Genomic DNA, 19,632 nt, shown 5'->3' with positions numbered 1-19,632 from the left:
TTCAAAAACCAACTTTTTGTTTCATTGATTTTTTAAAAATTTTTTTGTTTCAATTTCATTTATTTTGGTTCTGATTTTAATTATTTCCTCTCTTCTACTGCTTCTGGTATTGATATGTACTTTTCCTTGGACTTTGAGATGAAATGTTAGGCTATTTACTTGGTGTCTTTCTATTCTTTTAGAGAATGCATTCAATGCAATGGACTTTCCTCTTATAACTGCCTTCTTAGTGTCCCAGAGATTTTGATAAGTTCTGTCACTATTTGCATTTACCTGTAAGTTTTTTTTTTTTAAAAAAAAACTTAATCTCTGATTTCTTCTACTGGTCATTTCTTTTATTGGTCATTCAATGACATATTATTTATTCTCTAGGTATTAGAGTAACTTCTATTTTTTAAAAAAATTATCATTGTTTTCTAATTTTACTCCATTATGATCTAATAGCATGCAAGGTATAATCTCCATTTTTTTAATTGTAAAGACTTGCTCTGTGGCCTAAAATATGGTCTATTTAGAGAAGGGTCTATGTGCTGGTGAGAAGAAAGTGTATTCAGTCATTGATAGATGAAATATTCCATGTCTGTTAAGTCTAAATTATTAATTATACTTTCTACTTCTATAGTTTATTTAGTTTTTGCTTGAATAAGCTATCCAGTGATGAGAGAGGTGTGTTAATGTCCCCCAGTATTATTGTGTTGTGGTCTGTTTGATTCTTGAATTTGAGAAGGGTTTGTCTGATGTATGTAGCTGCTCCACTGTTTGGGGCATAAATATTTATGATTATGTCTTGTTGATATATGATTCCATTAAGCAGTATGAGGTACCCTTCTTTGTCCCTTCTGATTAGTTTTGGCTTGAACTCCACTTTATTTGAGATGAGGACAGAAATTCTCGCTTGTTTGAGATCTATGTGAATGATGTTTTCTTCACATATTTTACCTTCAGTCTGTGGATGTCTTTGCATATAGGGTGAGTCTTTTGAAGACAGCATATTGTTGGGTCTCATTTTTAATCCAATTTGCCAGTCTATGTCTTTTTGACTGATGAATTTAGGCCCTTGACATTCAATGTTATTATTGAGAAATGATTTTAATTCTCTATCTTTTGTTTAGTTCTGGCTTTTGAGTTATTTTCTCCTTTGATTGACTATTCTTCTAGCACACTTCCTCCTTTTGCTGGTTTTCACTTTTATTTTTCATTTATTCATAAAATGTTTTATTGAGTATGTTTTGTAGTATAGGCTTTCTCGTTGTGACTTCTTTTAACTTCTGTTTATCATGGAAGGTTTTTATTTCAAGTTCAATTCTGAAGGTTAATTTTCTGGATGTAATATTCTTGATTTTGAAAATATCCATTTTATTTCAGAGCTTTATATATATTATTCCAAGACCTCCTTACTTTGAGGGGCTGGGTTTAGACATCCAGATTTGTTTCCCTCTAAATGTGACCTTTCCACCCACCCATGGCAGCCTTTAAAATTTTATCCTCATTTTGTATGTTAGGCATTTTCATTATGTGCCTACTGTAATTTTGTATATTTGGGGTACTATGAGCCTCCTGTATTTGAAATGGATTTTAATTTGGTTTATTGATTCCTTCAAGGATTTTGGAACTGATTGTCCTTCAGAAGTAAGCTTATACTTCTTATATTGTCTCCCTGATTTCAGTATAACCATGAACTTTCTGAATCCCATCTCTGACATTTCCTCCACTGTGGTATCAATGGAGTCTATTGTTGAGGTGTTTTGTGTTGCTGAATGCTTTGTTTCCTTGCTTTTTCATTTTGTCTGTGTGTCTACCCATCTATCTGGATGGATATGATGCTGTAGAGTTTCTATCCTATGAGTTTATAGTGTCCTTCTATGTTACTAGTACCTCACAGATTGGGAAGTGAGCTGAATGATAGCAATAATCTATGCAAACAATACACACCAGCAGACTAGATCCTTATTTCCTATTTTGATATCTAGAGTTAATTGGTACAATATGTAAAAATAGTAGGATCAGCAATTTCCATCAGTAAAAACAGTAAATAATCATGCATTATGTCTGGTTTAAAATCTATGACTTCTGTCATATTATATTGCTGTGACACTGGTGGTAGGGGCAGATATTATATACATCATTGGCATTAAGAGTTGTTAAGGGTAGAGTTGTGTGTAAGGAAAGAAAAAGATGATTAAAAAAGTGTTTGAAATTTCAAAAGCTGAATGGGGTAGATGCAGTGGTAACTTAGGATATGTTGTTAATGTGAAAGGCGAAGGAAAAAATAGAAGAATATGAAGGAGAGAGAGAATGAAATTTGGGTGTTAACAATAGAAAAAAGTTGGGGGAAACAAGGGAGATAGAGTAGTGGCAAAGATGATACAAAAAAAAAATATGCTAATCAAAAACTCTAACCCACAAAATACAGAGCATGGGAAAATAACACTTTTGAAAAATGAAAAAAAAAGCTAGAAATGAGAAGCAGCAAATATATAGGAATCCTTGCATCAGTACACATTCAAATAAAACAAAACCCCAATATAGAAAAACAAACAAAACCAACAACAGAAAAAGGAAAAAATCTTGGTGAAATGCTAAGAAATTAAGGAGTCATTTCCACTATAGTGGACAAAAGAGTCAGTTAGTGAATATGTTCACTGTTTGTGCCTATCTGATTTTTATTTCTTCTTGAGGTAAGTGTGGGAGTATTGGCTATGGGTTGTTGAGTCCTTCCTTTTTATTGTGTTGCTCCAAAAGTTGAAGGTTGGGGTTTAAGATTTCCCAATTTCCCTTCTTGGGAGATTAGTGTGGGCAGGCTGGGCTGTGGGCTGGGTGGCAAAGCAGCTGGCTAGGTCAGGCAGGTCTGGTGGTGAAGTAATGTACCAGGCAAGCTGGGTAGTAGGTGGGCAGTGAAGTGGCTGGCCAGAGAAGTGGCTGGCCATGTATGGGGAACCCACCTGACCTGTAGGTCCTGAGGGCTGGCAATGAAGCTATGTACTGGGCTGGGCAGGACTGGTGGCAAAGCAGCAACCTGGCAAGCAGGGCTATGGGCCAGTGGTAATGAAGCTGCAGGCCAGGTAGGCCTATTGGTGGGCTGGGTTTGGGGCCGGGAGTTTGGGAGACTGGGGACTAGGGTCCAGGGGGCCTGGGTGGATGCTAGACTGGTGCCAGACCTGGAAGTTCCCAGAGGCCCAGGAACCAGTGGATACCAGACTGGAGAGAAAGCTGGGGACTGGGCTGGTGCCATGATCTGGTGAGTACCAACCTGCATGGGCCCTGGGTCTGACCTGTGGGTGTCAGACCAGCTGGCTGGGAAAGCTGAGAGCCAAATGCCATCACACCCACCCTTCCAACCTCCTAACCCACTACTCGGGGGATGGGGGAGCTATGAGCCACAAGTCTCACAGGGCTCTCTGTAACCTGTGTTTCCCTGGGAAAATGCCCCTAGTTTCTGACTTTCCATGGGTTTGCTAGGCCCAGCCAAGATCCTTCTAGGCTCAGACATGCCCATGGATCTGGGTTTCCAGTTTATGTTGGCTCTATGGTGCTGCAATCCCCAAATGGCTCTTGGACAGGTTCTCCACAGGTGACTGACAATCTCAAAACAAATTTTTGTTTTGTTTGTTTTTAGATCTGTTTAATGAGTCTCTGGTTTGGCTAGGGTAGACTGCCCCTCCAGTCTCATGATTTGTCACTCTAAACCTCAGGGAGAAGCAGTATTCCTGCTGCTTGAGTTCTGGGTTGCTGAGCTAGGAGAAATATTGCTTCACTCTAAGCCACCATTTTACCTCCTTCTGTTTTGAGTACTTTATATATTCTGGATATTAATCTTCTATTAGAGTAGTAGCTGGCCAGAATTTTCTCTCATTCTGTGGGCTCTCTCTTCATGCACTTAATCATTTCCTTTACTATGAAGAAGCTTTTTAGTTTGAAGGCATACCACATATTGATTCTTGGTTCTATTTCTTACACTTTGGGGGTCTTGTTAAGGAAGTCAATGCCAGTAACTATATAATGGAGTATTAACCCTATGTTTCCTTCTAGCAGCTACAGGGTTTCTGGTCTTATTCCCAAGTCTTTTGATCCATTCCAATTTGAGTTTTGTGTAGGGTGAGAGATAGTGGTGTAGTTTCATCTTTCTACATGTAGCTAATCCAGTTTTCCAAGCACCACTTGTTAAAAAGCTATCTTTTCTGCAAAATATATTTTTGGCTTTTTTTCAAGTATCAGGTCTGTGAATTTGTCTCTGTGTCTTCTATTATGTTCTGTTTTCTTCATATCTATTTTGATGCCACTACCATGCTGTTTTGTTAGTACTGTATAATTTCAGATTTGGTATTGTTATGTCTCCTACTTTACTTTTCTTGCTTAGCATTGCTATGGTTATTATGGGTCTTTTATTCTTCCAAATGAATTTAAAAATAGTTTTTTTCCTAGTTCTGTGAAGAATGTCATTGCTATTTTTGATGGGAATTGCATTGTATCTGTATATTGCTTTTGATAGTATGGCCATTTTGACAATATACTTTTGCCTATCAAAGAACATGGGAAGTCTTTCCATCTTCTAAGAGGTCATTTTCACTTTATTTTTTCAGTGCTCTATAATTTTCATTATATAGCTCTTTTACCACCTTGCTTAGATTAATTATCAAGCTTTTTTATTTTTTTTGAAGTTATTTTGAATGAGAAGAGTTTTCCTAATTTCCTCTTTAGCTGAATCAATGTTGGAAAACAGGAAAGCTTTATTAATTTATGAAAGCTGATTTTGTATCCTGCTACTCTCCTGAACTCATTTATAAACTCTAGAAGACTTCTGATGGAGTTTTTTGGGTCATATTGTCGACAAATAGTTTGACTTATTTTTTCCCCCATCTGTATTTTTTTGATTTCTCTTTTTTGCCTGATAGCTCTAATATTTCAAGGTCCATATTGAATAGAAGTGGTGACAGTGGACAACCTTGTCTTGTTCCTGATTTTACAGGAAGAGCTTTTAGTTTTTCTCCATTCCATATTATGTTGACTTGGGCTGGGGATGTGGCTCAAGCAGTAACATGCTCGCCTGGCATGCACAGTGCGCTGGGTTCGATCCTCAGCACCACATAAAAATAAAATAAAGATGCTGTGTCCACTGAAAACTAAAAAAATAAATATTAAAAAATTCTCTCTCTCAAAAAAAATTATACCTTCCACATTATGTTGACTTTGGGCTTGTCAAAGCTTTATAATGTTAAGGTAAGTTCCTTTGATTCCTAGTTTCACCAGCATTTTTGGGGGGTGGGGTGGGCATAATGGGGATTACTCAGGGGCACTCAACTACTACTAAGACAGATCCCCAAATCTCCAGACCTATTTTTTGTATTTTATTTAGAGACAGGGTCTCACTGAGTTGATAGCGCCTCACTTTTGCTGAGGCTGGCTTTGAACTCATGATCCTCCTGCCTCAGCCTCCCAAGCTGCTGGAATTACAGGTGTGCACCATAGTGCCTGGCTTCACCATCATTTTTAAGGTAATGGGTTCTGAATGATATCAACAATTTAAAAAAACATGAACTAGATAAGGCATTTGACAATGGGTATCTACTATTTTGTGTAGTATATTAGTCCCCAAAACTTGAATGTGGTAGGATTTAACAAAGTCTCATTGTTAGTTTGGGTTTTTGTCTTTTCTGTTCTTTATATTAAAGTGTAGCTGAAGACTGTCAATAATTTATTTTTGGAACAAGGTGTGTGGTCGTTTTTCAGCAGCAGAGCCTCTACCTTGTGAACTTGTAGTGTCCCTGTAGGTTCTCAGAACCTCACAGAATAGGGCCAAACAATAGTAACAGCTGATGCAAATGATACACAACATTGAAGTACATACCCAGTTCGTACTATGACATCTACACATTAATTACCATAAAAAACAGGAATGGTAGGGTCAGCAATTGTCAAAAAAAAAAAAAAACAATAACCATAAACTAGATCTGGCTTTAAAGCAAACAGCAGGTGCCAACCATGCCATCCATAGCAGTAATAATCACATTAGTAGAAGTGGGGAGCAGAAGTCATATAAACGAATTAGTTATAAAAAAGCTGGTAATTAACTGGTAAAAATGCAGTTAATTAAGAGAAAAGAAAATATGCTAGGAAGGTAGAAAAGAGCTTATAATTTCAAAAAGTGAGAAGTGTGAATACAGAAGAGAGGTAGCAGGTGATGGTTACTGAAGGAGGAGAAAAAATAGGAGAAGAAAAGTAAAGGGAGAGAAGAAGAGAGAACAGTAGAATTTTGCTGTTAGAAGAAAAGAGACACAAACAAATGAAAACAATGCAAACTAAACTAAAAACCTCTAATCCTTAAAAGATAAGGCAAGGAAAAATAACTACATTAAAAAATGCTAAAAATGAGGGGCTGGGGTTGTGGCTCAGTGGTAGGGCATGTACCTTGCACGTGTGAGGCATTGGGTTCGATCCTTAGCACCATGTAAAAATAAATAAAGGTATTGTGTCAATCTACAACTAAAAAATATTTTTTAAAAATGCTAAAAATGAGAAAAAAGGAAACAAATATGCATATGTCTTTGAATCAATCAGCACTTGTGCACGCACACACATGAACACACACACACACACACACACAAGATTCTTAATGATAAAATGAAGGAATAATCTCTACTGCAGTGGTCAAAATAGTTTACAAGAATGGATAGTCACTGTCTATGCCCAAATGTCTTCTGACTCTTCTTGAGCTATATACTGAAGGGGGTGGGGTTTGGAGTTGTGAACCCCTTCCTCTTTTTGTGTTGTTTTCTGAGCTGCTAATTGGAGCAGCCTAAAACTGAAGCTGTTTGAAATAAGTCTCAGCTTTCCTTCCCACCTGAGGTAGAATGGACTAGGAAGTATTGTCAGTTGGAGTTTTGTCCATACAGACCAGATCTGTGCACTTCCAGGGTAAAACTTCTGCAGAGTTCTATGAGGTGATTTCTGGCAGGTGAGACTTAGATCTAATCAGGCCTTAGCGACTTTGTTGGGTGGTGTCTAATAGATTAACATACCCCTAGGGCCTAGCAGTTGCTGATCTCTGATGGGAGTCTGGATCTCAAGAGCCTCCCTAAAGAGTTCCTCTCACGGGGCAGGGGAGCCAATTTTACACACACCTTGCTGCTCACAAGACAGAGTCCCTAAGTGTTCACACCACCTGTTCAGACTCCTGGCTCACTTCTGCTGGTCACATGAGCCACCAGACTCAAAAGAGAAATGAATTGGTCTCCTCTTCACTTTTATGACTTTTTTTTGGTATTTTTAAAATTATTGTATAACTTCTATTGTTGGTTGTTCAAAACATTACATAGTTCTTGATATATCATATTTCACATTTTGATTCAAGTGGGTTATGAACTCCCATTTTTACCCCATATACAGACTGCAGAATCACATCGGTTACACATCCACTGATTTACATATTGCTATACTAGTGTCTGTTGTATTCTGCTGCCTTTCCTATCCTCTACTATCCCCCCTCCCCTCCCCTCCCCTCTTCTCTCTCTACCCCCTGTACTGTCATTCATTTCTCCCCCTTGTATTATTTTTCCCTTTCCTCTCACTTCCTCTTGTATGTAATTTTGTATAACCCTGAGGGTCTCCTTCCATTTCCATGCAATTTCCCTTCTCTCTCCCTTTCCCTCCCACCTCTCATCCCTGTTTAATGTTAATCTTCTTCTCATGCTCTTCTTCCCTACTCTGTTCTTAGTTACTCTCCTTATATCAAAGAAGACATTTGGCATTTGTTTTTTAGGGATTGGCTAGCTTCAATTAGCATAATCTGCTCTAATGCCATCCATTTCCCTGCAAATTCTATGATTTTGTCATTTTTTAATGCAGAGTAATACGCCATTGTGTATAAATGCCACATTTTTTTTATCCATTCGTCTATTGAAGGGCATCTAGGTTGGTTCCACAGTCTTGCTATTGTGAATTGTGCTGCTATGAACATCTATGTAGCAGAGTCCCTGTAGCATGCTCTTTTTAGGTCTTTAGGGAATAGACCGAGAAGGGGAATAGCTGGGTCAAATGGTGGTTCCATTCCCAGCTTTCCAAGAAATCTCCATACTGCTTTCCAAATTGGCCGCACCAATTTGCAGTCCCACCAGCAATGTACAAGTGTACCCTTTTCCCCACATCCTCGCCAGCACTTGTTGTTGTTTGACTTCATAATGGCTGCCAATCTTACTGGAGTGAGATGGTATCTTAGGGTGGTTTTGATTTGCATTTCTCTGACTGCTAGAGATGGTGAGCATTTTTTCATGTACTTGTTGATTGATTGTATGTCCTCCTCTGAGAAGTGTCTGTTCAGGTCCTTGGCCCATTTGTTGATTGGGTTATTTGTTTTATTATTGTTTAATTTTTGAGTTCTTTGTATACTCTGGATATTAGGGCTCTATCTGAAGTGTGAGGAGTAAAGATTTGTTCCCAGGATGTAGGCTCCCTATTTACCTCTCTTATTGTTTCTTTTGCTGAGAAAAAACTTTTTAATTTGAGTAAGTCCCATTTGTTGATTCTAGTTATTAACTCTTGTGCTATGGGTGTCCTATTGAGGAATTTGGAGCCCGACCCCACAGTATGTAGATCGTAGCCAACTTTTTCTTCTATCAGACGCCATGTCTCTGATTTGATATCAAGCTCCTTGATCCATTTTGAGTTAACTTTTGTGCATGGCGAGAGAAGGGGATTCAGTTTCATTTTGTTGCATATGGATTTCCAGTTTTCCCAGCACCATTTGTTGAAGATGTTATCCTTCCTCCATTGCATGCTTTTAGCCCCTTTATCAAATATAAGATAGTTGTAGTTTTGTGGATTGGTTTCTGTGTCCTCTATTCTGTACCATTGGTCCACCCGCCTGTTTTGGTACCAGTACCATGCTGTTTTTGTTACTATTGCTCTGTAGTATAGTTTGAAGTCTGGTATCGCTATACTGCCTGATTCACACTTCCTGCTTAGCATTGTTTTTGCTATTCTGGGTCTTTTATTTTTCCATATGAATTTCATGATTGCTTTCTCTATTTCTACAAGAAATGCCGTTGGGATTTTGATTGGCATTGCATTAAACCTATAGAGAACTTTTGGTAATATCGCCATTTTGATGATGTTAGTTCTGCCTATCCATGAACAGGGTATATTTTTCCATCTTCTAAGATCTTCTTCTATTTCTCTCTTTAGGGTTCTGTAGTTTTCATTGTATAAGTCTTTCACCTCTTTTGTTAGGTTGATTCCCAAGTATTTTATTTTTTTTTGGAGGATGTTGTGAATGGAGTGGTTGTCCTCATTTCCATTTCAGAGGATTTGTCGCTGATATACAGGAATGCCTTTGATTTATGCGTGTTGATTTTATATCCTGCCACTTTGCTGAATTCATTTATTAGCTCTAATAGTTTCTTTGTAGACCCTTTTGGGTCTGCTAGGTATAGAATCATGTCACCTGCAAATAGTGATAATTTAAGTTCTTCTTTTCCTATTTTGATGCCTTTAATTTCTTTTGTCTGTCTAATTGCTCTGGCCAGTGTTTCGAGAACTATGTTGAACAGAAGTGGTGAGAAAGAGCATCCCTGTCTTGTTCCAGATTTTAGAGGGAATGCCTTCAATTTTTCTCCATTCAGAATGATGCTAGCCTGAGGCTTAGCATAGATAGCTTTTACAATATTGAGGTATGTTCCTGTTATCCCTAGTTTTTCTAGAGTTTTGAACATAAAGGGATGCTGTACTTTGTCGAATGCTTTTTCTGCATCTATCAAGATGATCATATGGTTCTTATCTTTAAGTCTATTGATGTGGTGAATAACATTTATTGATTTCTGTATATCGAACCAGCCTTGCATCCCAGGGATGAATCCTATTTGATCATGGTGCACAATTTTTTTGATATGTTTTTGTATCCGATTCGCCAGAATTTTATTGAGGATTTTTGCATCTAGATTCATTAGAGATATTGGTCTGTAGTTTTCTTTCTTTGAGGTATCTTTGTCTGGTTTAGGAATCAGGGTGATGTTGGCCTCGTAGAATGAATTTGGAAGTTCTCCCTCTTTTTCTATTTCCTGGAATAGCTTGAAAAGTATTGGCATTAGTTCTTCTTTAAAGGTTTTGTAAACTCTGCTGTATACCCATCTGGTCCTGGGCTTTTCTTAGTTGGTAGTCTTTTGATGGCTTCTTCTATTTCCTCAATTGATATTGGTCTGTTTAGGTTATATATATCCTCCTGACTCAATCTGGGCAGATCATATGACTTAAGAAATTTATCGATGCCTTCACTATCTTCTATTTTATTGGAGTATAAGGATTCAAAATAATTTTTGATTATCTTCTGTATTTCTGAAGTGTCTGTTGTGATATTGCCTCTTTCATCCCGTATGTTAGTGATTTGAGTTCTCTCTCCTCTTCGTTAGCATGGCTAAGGGTCTGTCGATCTTATTTATTTTTTCAAAGAACCAACTTTTAGTTTTGTCAATTTTTTCAATTGTTTGTTTTGTTTCGATTTCATTAATTTCAGCTCTGATTTTAATTATTTCTTGCCTTCTACTTCTCTTGCTGTTGTTTTGCTTTTCTAGGATTTTGTGATGAAGTGTGAGATCATTTATTTGTTGTTTTTTCCTTTTTTTAAGGAATGAACTCCAGGCAATGAATTTTCCTCTTAGAACTGCTTTCATTGTGTCCCATAGATTCCGATATGTTGTGTCTGTGTTTTCATTTATCTCTAAGAATTTTTTTAATTTCCTCCTTGATGTCTTCTATAACCCATTGATCATTCAGTAACCTATTGTTCATTCTCCAAGTGATGCATGATTTTTTCCTTCCTTCTTTTATCGTTGATTTCCAGTTTCATTCCATTATGATCAGATAAGATGCATGGTATTATCTCTACTCCTTTATAATGTCTAAGATTTGCCCTGTGACATAATATATGATCTATTTTTGACAAGGATCCATGTGCTGCTGAGAAAAAAGTGTAACTGCTTGATGTTGGGTGGTATATTCTATATATGCCAATTAAGTCTAGGTTATTAATTGTATTATTGAGTTCTATAGTTTCTTTATTCAACTTTTGTTTGGAAGATCTGTCCAGTGGTGAGAGAGGTGTGTTGAAGTCTCCCATAATTATTGTATGGTGGTCTATTAGACTCTGGAACTTGAGAAGAGTTTGTTTAATGAACATAGCTGCACCATTGTTTGGAGCATATATATTTATGATTGTTATGTCTTGTTGGTGTATAGTTCCCTTGAGCAGTATGTAGTGTCCCTCTTTATCCCTTTTGATTAATTTTGGCTTGAAATCTATTTTATTTGATATGAGTATGGACACTCCTGCTTGTTTCTGAAGTCCTTTCACCTTCAGTCTATGTATGTCTTTTCCTATCAAATGTGTCTCCTGTAGGCAGCATATTGTTGGATTTTTTTTTTTTTTGATCCACTCTACTAGCCTGTGTCTCTTATTTGGTGAGTTTAAGCCATTAACATTTAGGGTTATTATTGAGATATGGATTGTTCTTCCAGCCATATTTGTTTATTTATGTTACTTAACATGGTTTGTTTTTCCTCTTTGATTATTTTTTCCCTTTACTGTACTATCTCTCCCACTGTTGGTTTTCATTGTTATTTTCCATTTCCTCTTCCTGTAATGTTTTGCCGAGGATGCTTTGAAGAGATTGTTTTCTAGCTGCAAATTCTTTTAGCTTTTGTTTATCGTGGAAGGTTTTAATTTCATCTTCCATCCTGAAGCTTAATTTCGCTGGATACACAATTCTTGGTTGGAACCCATTTTCTTTCAGCGTATGAAATATGTTGTTCCAGGATCTTCTAGCTTTCAGAGTCTGTGTTGAAAGATCAGCTATTATCCTGATTGGTTTACCCCTAAATGTAATCTGCTTCCTTTCTCTTGAAGCTTTTAAAATTCTCTCCTTATTCTGTATGTTGGGCATCTTCATTATAATGTGTCTAGGTGTGGATCTATTATGATTTTGCACGTTCAGCGTCTTGTAGGCTTCTAGGATTTGGGATTCTGTCTCATTCTTCAAGTCTGGGAAGTTTTCTCATATTATTTCGTTGAACAGATTGCTCATTCCTTTGGTTTGGACCTCTATACCTTCCTGTATCCCAAAGACTCTTAAGTTTGGTCTCTTTATGTTATCCCATATTTCTTGGATGTTCTGCTCATGGTTTCTTAACAGTCTCGCTGAACTGTCTATGTTTTTTTTCAAGTTGAAATACTTTGTCTTCATTGTCTGATGTTCTATCTTCTAAGTGTTCTACTCTGCTGGTAGTATTCTCCATTGAGTTTTTAAGTTGGTTTATTGCTTCCTGCATTTCTAGGATTTCTGTTTGTTTGTTTTTTATAACCTCTATCTCCCTGTAGAGTTGATCCTTTGCTTCTTGGATTTGTTTATGTAATTCATTGTTGAAGTGATCTTTCATTGTCTGATTTTGCTGTCTAATGTCTTCCTTGAGACTCCAGATCATCTGAGGCATGTAAATCCTGAATTCTTTATCTGATATTCCATCTGCTGCAGCTATTACCTCTTCTAAAGTTGAGTTGACTTGCATTGCTTGTGGTTTTTTCTTTCCTTGTCTTTTCATACTGCTCGCGTTTCTTTCTGCTTGGCAAAACTGTTGTGTTATTGAATTTTCCCCCTGTATATTTATATTGCTCTTGTATAGTTGCAAAGTCTCCCTTGCAGGGGCGGGTGGCGGCTGTGCTCCTCCTCCAATTGGAGTGATCAGTCTATCACACCGGCAGGCCGCTGGGCCCCTTCTCCAGGTCGCGTGGTCTGCCTACCTTGCAGGCAATGGCTGTGTCCCTCCTCCAATTGGGGTGATCTTTCAACTAGGCCGGTGGGCCGCTGGGCCCCTTCTCTGGGACACGTGGTCTGCCTACCTTGTGGGCGGCAGCTGGGCCCTTCCTCCAATTGGGGTGATGTGTCTACCACGCCGGCGGGCCGCTGGGCCTCTTCTGCCGGTCGGTTGCAGGTCTCCACTTTTATGACTTGAATCCCCTGGATACAACCTTAACTGTGCCTTTTTTCACTCATGTCCTGTCAGGTACACCCGAGGCCACCTGGTAGGTACTTGCGAGGACAGTGTGGCATTGTTTGCTACAATCTCCTGCTTCCACACCAGCAGCTGCAGTGTGGCTGCTTCACGATGGCTCTCACCTCAGCTCTCTGTGGCCAGTTGAAAAACAGTGCTTTTCAAGCATCAGTGCTCAGTGCAGCTATTGGATCAGCTAAATTCAGGCTGCTTTTCTAATGTTGTTTTTTCCATATCAAATCTGTATTTCTCTGTGTTTTCCCTCCCTCTGTGGTGAACCAGCACCAATACCACTTCTGGCACACCACTGCCAGCTAAGGTCAAATGTATTCTTTCTTGTTTATTGTACCCAAATTTCTTAATCTCTAAGACACTTTGAAAATCCAATACTGGATTTTACTGAAATACCTTTTACCCACCTTGCTAAGAGGCAGTACTCCTACTGCTTGAATCCTGAGCTACAGAAGAATTAGGAATGCAGCCTTCCTCTACCCTTCCATCTTGAATGCTCTACCTTTACTTCTTTAATCATGGTTTATTTGAACTATTATTATGACCATTTTGATTTCTAAACCTAAAATCTGGAACTTCTCATAACAAGTTTCTGTTGTCTGTTCTTTTGCCCCAGTATTATTCACACTTGTTTCTTTGCATGTCTCAAACATTTTTGGAAAACTGGATATTTTGTAATGTATTTGAGCAATTTTTTGTAGATACCAATTCCCCTTAGTCTTCATCAGGTATGGTTTTTGTCATCATTTACTTTGTAACTTTGCTAGACTATTCTGGTTAATTCTATTTCCCATGCAGCATAATGTCTTTGGTGTTATCACTCTTTGGAAAGTAAACACTTCTCATATGAAGTCACCTTGGGATGACAGCAGTTTTAGCATGGTCTCTTTGGCTGTCTCTTTGCCTTGTCTATTAAGCTCGTTGCCTCATTGGGTATTACGCCTAGCAATTAGGCCCAACTGTTAGGATGAAGTTTTATATAAACACAAATTAGATCATGTTGGTTAATAGTGCTGCTAATTTTCAAACATCCTTAATTTTCTGCCCTTTGGTTATATCAAGTACCGAAAGAATAGTGTTGAAGTCTCCAAGTATAATTGTAAACATATCTACTCTTTTTTTCAAGTCAGTTTTTTTGCTTTAATTATTTTGATGCTCTGTTCTTTGATGCATGTGTACTAAAAATTGCTATGTCTCCTTAGTACATTAACCATTTCTACATTATATAATGTTTTTCCCTCCAAAATTCTCATTCTAATTTTCATAATTATTTGTAAACCTAAAAAGAAAGTGGTTTATTAAACTATGTATCACTAAAATGACTAAACTTTAACATAAAGAATATACACAAAAGCCTCATTGCTTTATTTACAATTTCTGGGTGAAGACATCTTCTGATGAGAACTGAACACATACCTGAAAGAATTGACAGAGTAGTGGATTTTCCTGCTCCGTTATGTCCTAGAAGAACAGTGATCTGCCCCTCGTACAAATTCAAAGACAAGTCCTTAATTGCTACTTTGATAGCATGATTCACTTTGAATACCTGTGGGGGGAAAACCCACAAATACTAATTATATATTTTTCACAATCACTTTGGAAGAACAAGCACTCATATCAATTATCTATAGACAAAAATAAGATCACATCATTAATCATATGAGGAAAAAAGTATAAAAAAGATAGAACTGTGAAAACAAACAAATTTCTACAGGAACATACATTTCAGAATCTCACAATAGATCTAAAATATCCTCTGAAAATTTCATCTGTTTCTGCTTTATTTCAATTACCATCTTAAAGTCGATAAGTTGCCACAATCATCTTCAGTTCATTTCTTTGTCTTAATTTGGAGAAATGCCAATAAAAAACCTACACATAGATGTTTTTCTGAAATTTTCCCTTGTGTAAACTAGCAGTGCTTCTGTTTAGGATGCAAAAAGCTGGAAAAACATCATTTTCATTCTGGCAACAAGTAGAAGCTGAATAATTTACAAAACCATAACTTTTCTCCAACCCATCAGAGAGGTGAGGTTTACAGGCAAACAATTAGCCTGAAATTTAATAAAACATAGAAACTTTCAAGGAGAGATGGTACGTGGATTTTCTCTTACCTGGAGCAGACATGAATGCTATATAAACTTGTAAGAAGATTTTGGTTACTATTTAATAAAAATGAGATGAGTACTGCATCACAACCCAATCTCAAATTAAAGATACCTACAATAACAAAAATGTATGGTATTGGCATAAAAACAGATATGAAGACCAATGGAATAGAACAGAAGACAAATTCACACACGTACATTCATCTGATCCTTGACAAAGGCACTGAAAACATACACTGGAGGAAAGAGAGACTTTTAAACAAATGGTACTAGGAAAACTCAGTATACATAGTAGAAGAATAAAACTAGATTTCTATCTCTCACTCTGAACAAAAGTCAACTCTAAGTAGATCAAAGACTAGGAATGAGACCAGAAACTCTGCAACTGCTGTAAGAAAACATAGGGTCAACACTCTAACAAATAGGTAAAGGTATTGACTTTCTTAAAAAAGACTCCTAAAACTAAAACCAAGAATCAATAAATGGGATACTATCAAATTAGAAAGCTTCAGTAAAGGAAACAATGAAGAACGTTAAGAGAGAGAGAGTCCTCAGAGTGGGAGAAAATATTTACCAGCTATTCTTCTGAAAAAAATACGAAAATATCCAGAATACACAAAGAACTAAAAAATACCAAAGACAAAACAAACCCAAATAACCTCATCAATAAGTGGGTAAATGAACAGACATTTCTGAAAATAAGAAATACAGATCGCCAACAAATATATGAAAAAAGCATTGCAACGTCCTTAGCAATCAGGGAAATGCAAATCAGAGCTACACTGAGAATTCATTTTACTCCATTTAAAATGGCATCCATAAATAATAGAAATAATAATAAATACTGGTGAGGATGAGGGGGGAAAACACTATGTACTGTCCATGGGATTGAAAATTAGTACAACCACTCTGAAAATCATTATGGAGATTTGTCAAAAGACTAGGAATGGAACCATCACAGAACTCAGCTATTCTGCTCCTTAATATTTAAAAAAATCTTTTCGTTGTAGATGGACATGATATCTTTATTTTTATGTGGTGCTGAGGATCAAACCCAGTGCCTTCCACATGTGAAGCAAGTACTCTACCATTGGGCTACAACCCCAGCCCATATTCTAGCACTTTAGTATTTATTCAAAAGAATTAAAATCTGCAATGCACAGTAATATATGCTTACCAATGTTTACAGCAGCACAATTCATAAGAGCCAAATTGTGGAATGTGTCTAGGTGTCTCTCAACAGATAAAGAAAACATGATACACACACACACACACACACACACACACACGATGGAGTTTCATTCATTCATAAAGAACATAATCATCATCTCATTAAATAGTTGGTAAATAGATGGAACTAGAAAACAAAGTGCTAAGTGAAATAATGTCAAGAATCAAATGTTTTCTTTTATATGAATAAGATCAAGATAAAAAAAGGAATAAAGAAGGGACCTCATTAAAACAGAAGGGAGACCAGCAGAAATACTAGGAAATGAAACTGATCAAATTATGCTATGTGTATGTACAAATATATCACAATGAATCCAACTTTTAGGTATAATTATAATGAATCAATTAAGAAATTATCAAGGCCAGTAAAGCAGAGAAATGGGATAGAGAATGCAGGAGGGGAAGGGAAAGGTGGAATTACTGTGAAATGAAATAAAATTATCTTTTTTGTGTGTGCAGGTACAAATAGGTTATAATAAATTTTACTATAATGTAATATTAGAATAACTTTCAGTTTACAGCTAGCAGCTAGCAGCTATGAGCAGCTTGGAGTGCTTGAAGAATCTACATTTGTTCAGGCCTGATAGTAATGCCTACAGGATGGGATGCTCTGCTCTAGTGAGCCATTAGTGAAACCACATCCTTAGCACTTGTGGTTAGCATTGCCAAGCTGCCAGACCAGGAAACTGATAGCCAGGAGCTTCAGGAATGGAACTTTTTATAAATCCCCTCCCCTAGGGACAAAGTCCCTTCCTGATGATAGCAATATTTAGAGCATCCTCATAGTGTGGTTACATTAGGCATAAGATGATTGGCTTATGGATACTATCAATCTTGCTTGTGTATGATTGATGGGCATGCCCCACTCAAACCCTATAACAATTATATGCATTCTAAAAATAAACTGAGCTACTGGATGACGTCCTGAGGTAGGTCTCCAGCCAGTTCTCTCACCAGCTCCCGGGGTCTGTGTGTTGATTCTGCGTCTCTACCCCCTGGCAACAAGGTAGCCGAGCAATTAATTGACTGGAACCACAGCAATGTATAATTATAATATACCAATAAAAACATGAAAGAGGTGAAAATATTTTAAAGAAAGAGTTGGGATTCAAGCCCATGTCATTCAAAATTAAAGGACATAGTCCTTCTAATATAACCCATTGATAATGACTACAAAGACCTGTGTAAGAGAAAATAAATCTATTTGACTTTTCACTCCAAATGGTGGCTAAGTGTTTTCATCACATCTACTTCTTAGACCTAAGCATCAGGCTTGTGTAATTACTTATTGAAATCTCTACTTGGATGATGATTAAATTTCCTATATTCAAAATCATGCTCCTCATTTCCCACACTCGTTTAAAAATTGATCAGTCAACAAACCAAAGAAATCCTGAATCCTCTAGTGTCTCCAATATCCAAACATTACTCCACTAATTGACCTTTTCTTTAAGTCACAAGATGAAAATGCACACTAATATTCTCTTTTCCCTCAATCACACACATCCAACCTATGTTTTGCATCTGTGTACTTCCACTATCTTCAGCATAGTCAATGCTGCCATAATATCTTACCTGAGCTATGATAAAAGTCTTCAATTTGTCTTTCTTCTTCTAATAATACTCCTTATAGCAGCTGGAGTGATCTTTTCAAACAATATCATACTCCTCTCCTTCAAAAGGCCTATAGTGATTTTTTGATATACTTTTTATTTATTCCTTTTTAGAGCTATATACAACACCAAGATATGCCCTGATATAATCAAAAACACATTGAATACAACCCACTCCAATTCAGTCCCCAGTAGTCCCCATCATGGCACCCCCCACTCCCCTCCCTCCACTCCACTCCACCTCTTCAATCCATTTAAAATTTACTTTTTATCTTTAGTGTCCTGTGATACACCCAGTGCCAGGACCCACTGCGCCACATCCATGCATTCAGTAAGATTTATTTCACTGTTATTCCCTATTTCTGTCCCTATTCCTCTTTAATCCCCTTGGTCTACTCTACTGACATTTCCTCTGTTTTGATGAAATTCCTTCTCCTTTTCTTTTTTTCTTCTCTTTTAGTCCCCCCTCCCTTATTTTGGATTAGCTTCCATATATCAGAGAAAATATTCAACCTTTAACTTTTGGGGATTGGCTTATTTCACTTAGCGTGATAGTTTCCAGTTCCATCTATTTACCAGCAAATGCCATAATGCCATTTTTCTTATGGCTAAATAATATTCCATTATGTATACATACCACATTTTCTTTATCCAGTCAACTGTTGAAGGGTACCTAGATTATCTCCGTATCTTGGCTATTGTAAATTGTACTGCTATGAACATTGATATGGCTGCATCACTGTAGTATCCTGATTTTAAATCTTTTGGAGTAGTGGTGTAACTGGGTTGTATGGTGATTACATTCCTAGTCTTGTTTAAAAATATTTTTCTTTTGTAGTTTTAGTTGGAGACAATATCTTTATTTTATTTATTTTTATGTTTGTGCTGAGGATTGAACCCAGAGTCTCGCAGGTGCTAGATGAGTGCTCTACCACTGAGCCACAAACCCAGCCCCTCCATTCCTAGTCTTTTAAGGAATCTTCATACTGCTTTCCAGAGTGGCTGCACTAATTTCAAGTCCTACTAACAATGTATGAGTGTACCTTTTTATCCACATCCTCATCAACATTTATTATTATTTATATTCTTTATAAGTGCCATTCTCATTGGAGTGAGATGAAATCTCAATGTAGTTTTAATTTGCATTTCCCTAATTGCTAGAGATGTTGAACATTTTTTCATATATTTGTGACCGTTACTTGATATTAAATAAAATCCAAACTTTTCCATAGCTTCCAAGTCCCCCTGCATGATTTGTTACATCTCAAAATTCATTTCATATAACACTTTTTCTTTTCTTCCTTCACTCCAACTTTTAATTTCCACTTGTTCCTTCTATTTCAGGGTTTGGAATTCTGTTTGAATTCATGTCCCTAATTTTTCAACTATTATTGTTATCTCAGTTTACTGTTGCACATCTGAGTTCCCCCCAAACAATTCTCAATTAGAATGTAGGAAGGGGAATTGAACCCATAGTTTTGTGCATGCTAAACACACACTCTACCACTAAACTATGCTCCCATTCTAGCAGGTAGAAATGTTTTTAAAAAGTGTTCACATGACTAGACTGGGAAAATGACAAGGCACAGGGTAAAGATAAGCTATAATACAGTTACTCCAAGGCCTCAGGAGATTCC

General features: G+C 37.1%; 1 protein-coding gene across 1 annotated transcript in view; it reads right to left on the bottom strand.

Annotated features, from left to right (window-relative positions):
• Positions 1 to 19,632, bottom strand: part of LOC114096939 (phospholipid-transporting ATPase ABCA3-like) — a 119,992-nt gene that overhangs the window by 63,382 nt on the left and 36,978 nt on the right. The window contains 1 exon segment of the mRNA XM_071605762.1: positions 14,461 to 14,590. Within this exon segment, the coding sequence (XP_071461863.1) occupies positions 14,461 to 14,590 (130 nt within the window).

Source organism: Marmota flaviventris, chromosome 19 (assembly GCF_047511675.1).
Source record: "Marmota flaviventris isolate mMarFla1 chromosome 19, mMarFla1.hap1, whole genome shotgun sequence".
Taxonomy (NCBI): domain Eukaryota; kingdom Metazoa; phylum Chordata; class Mammalia; order Rodentia; family Sciuridae; genus Marmota; species Marmota flaviventris.
This window is presented reverse-complemented; position numbering and strand designations above follow the sequence as displayed.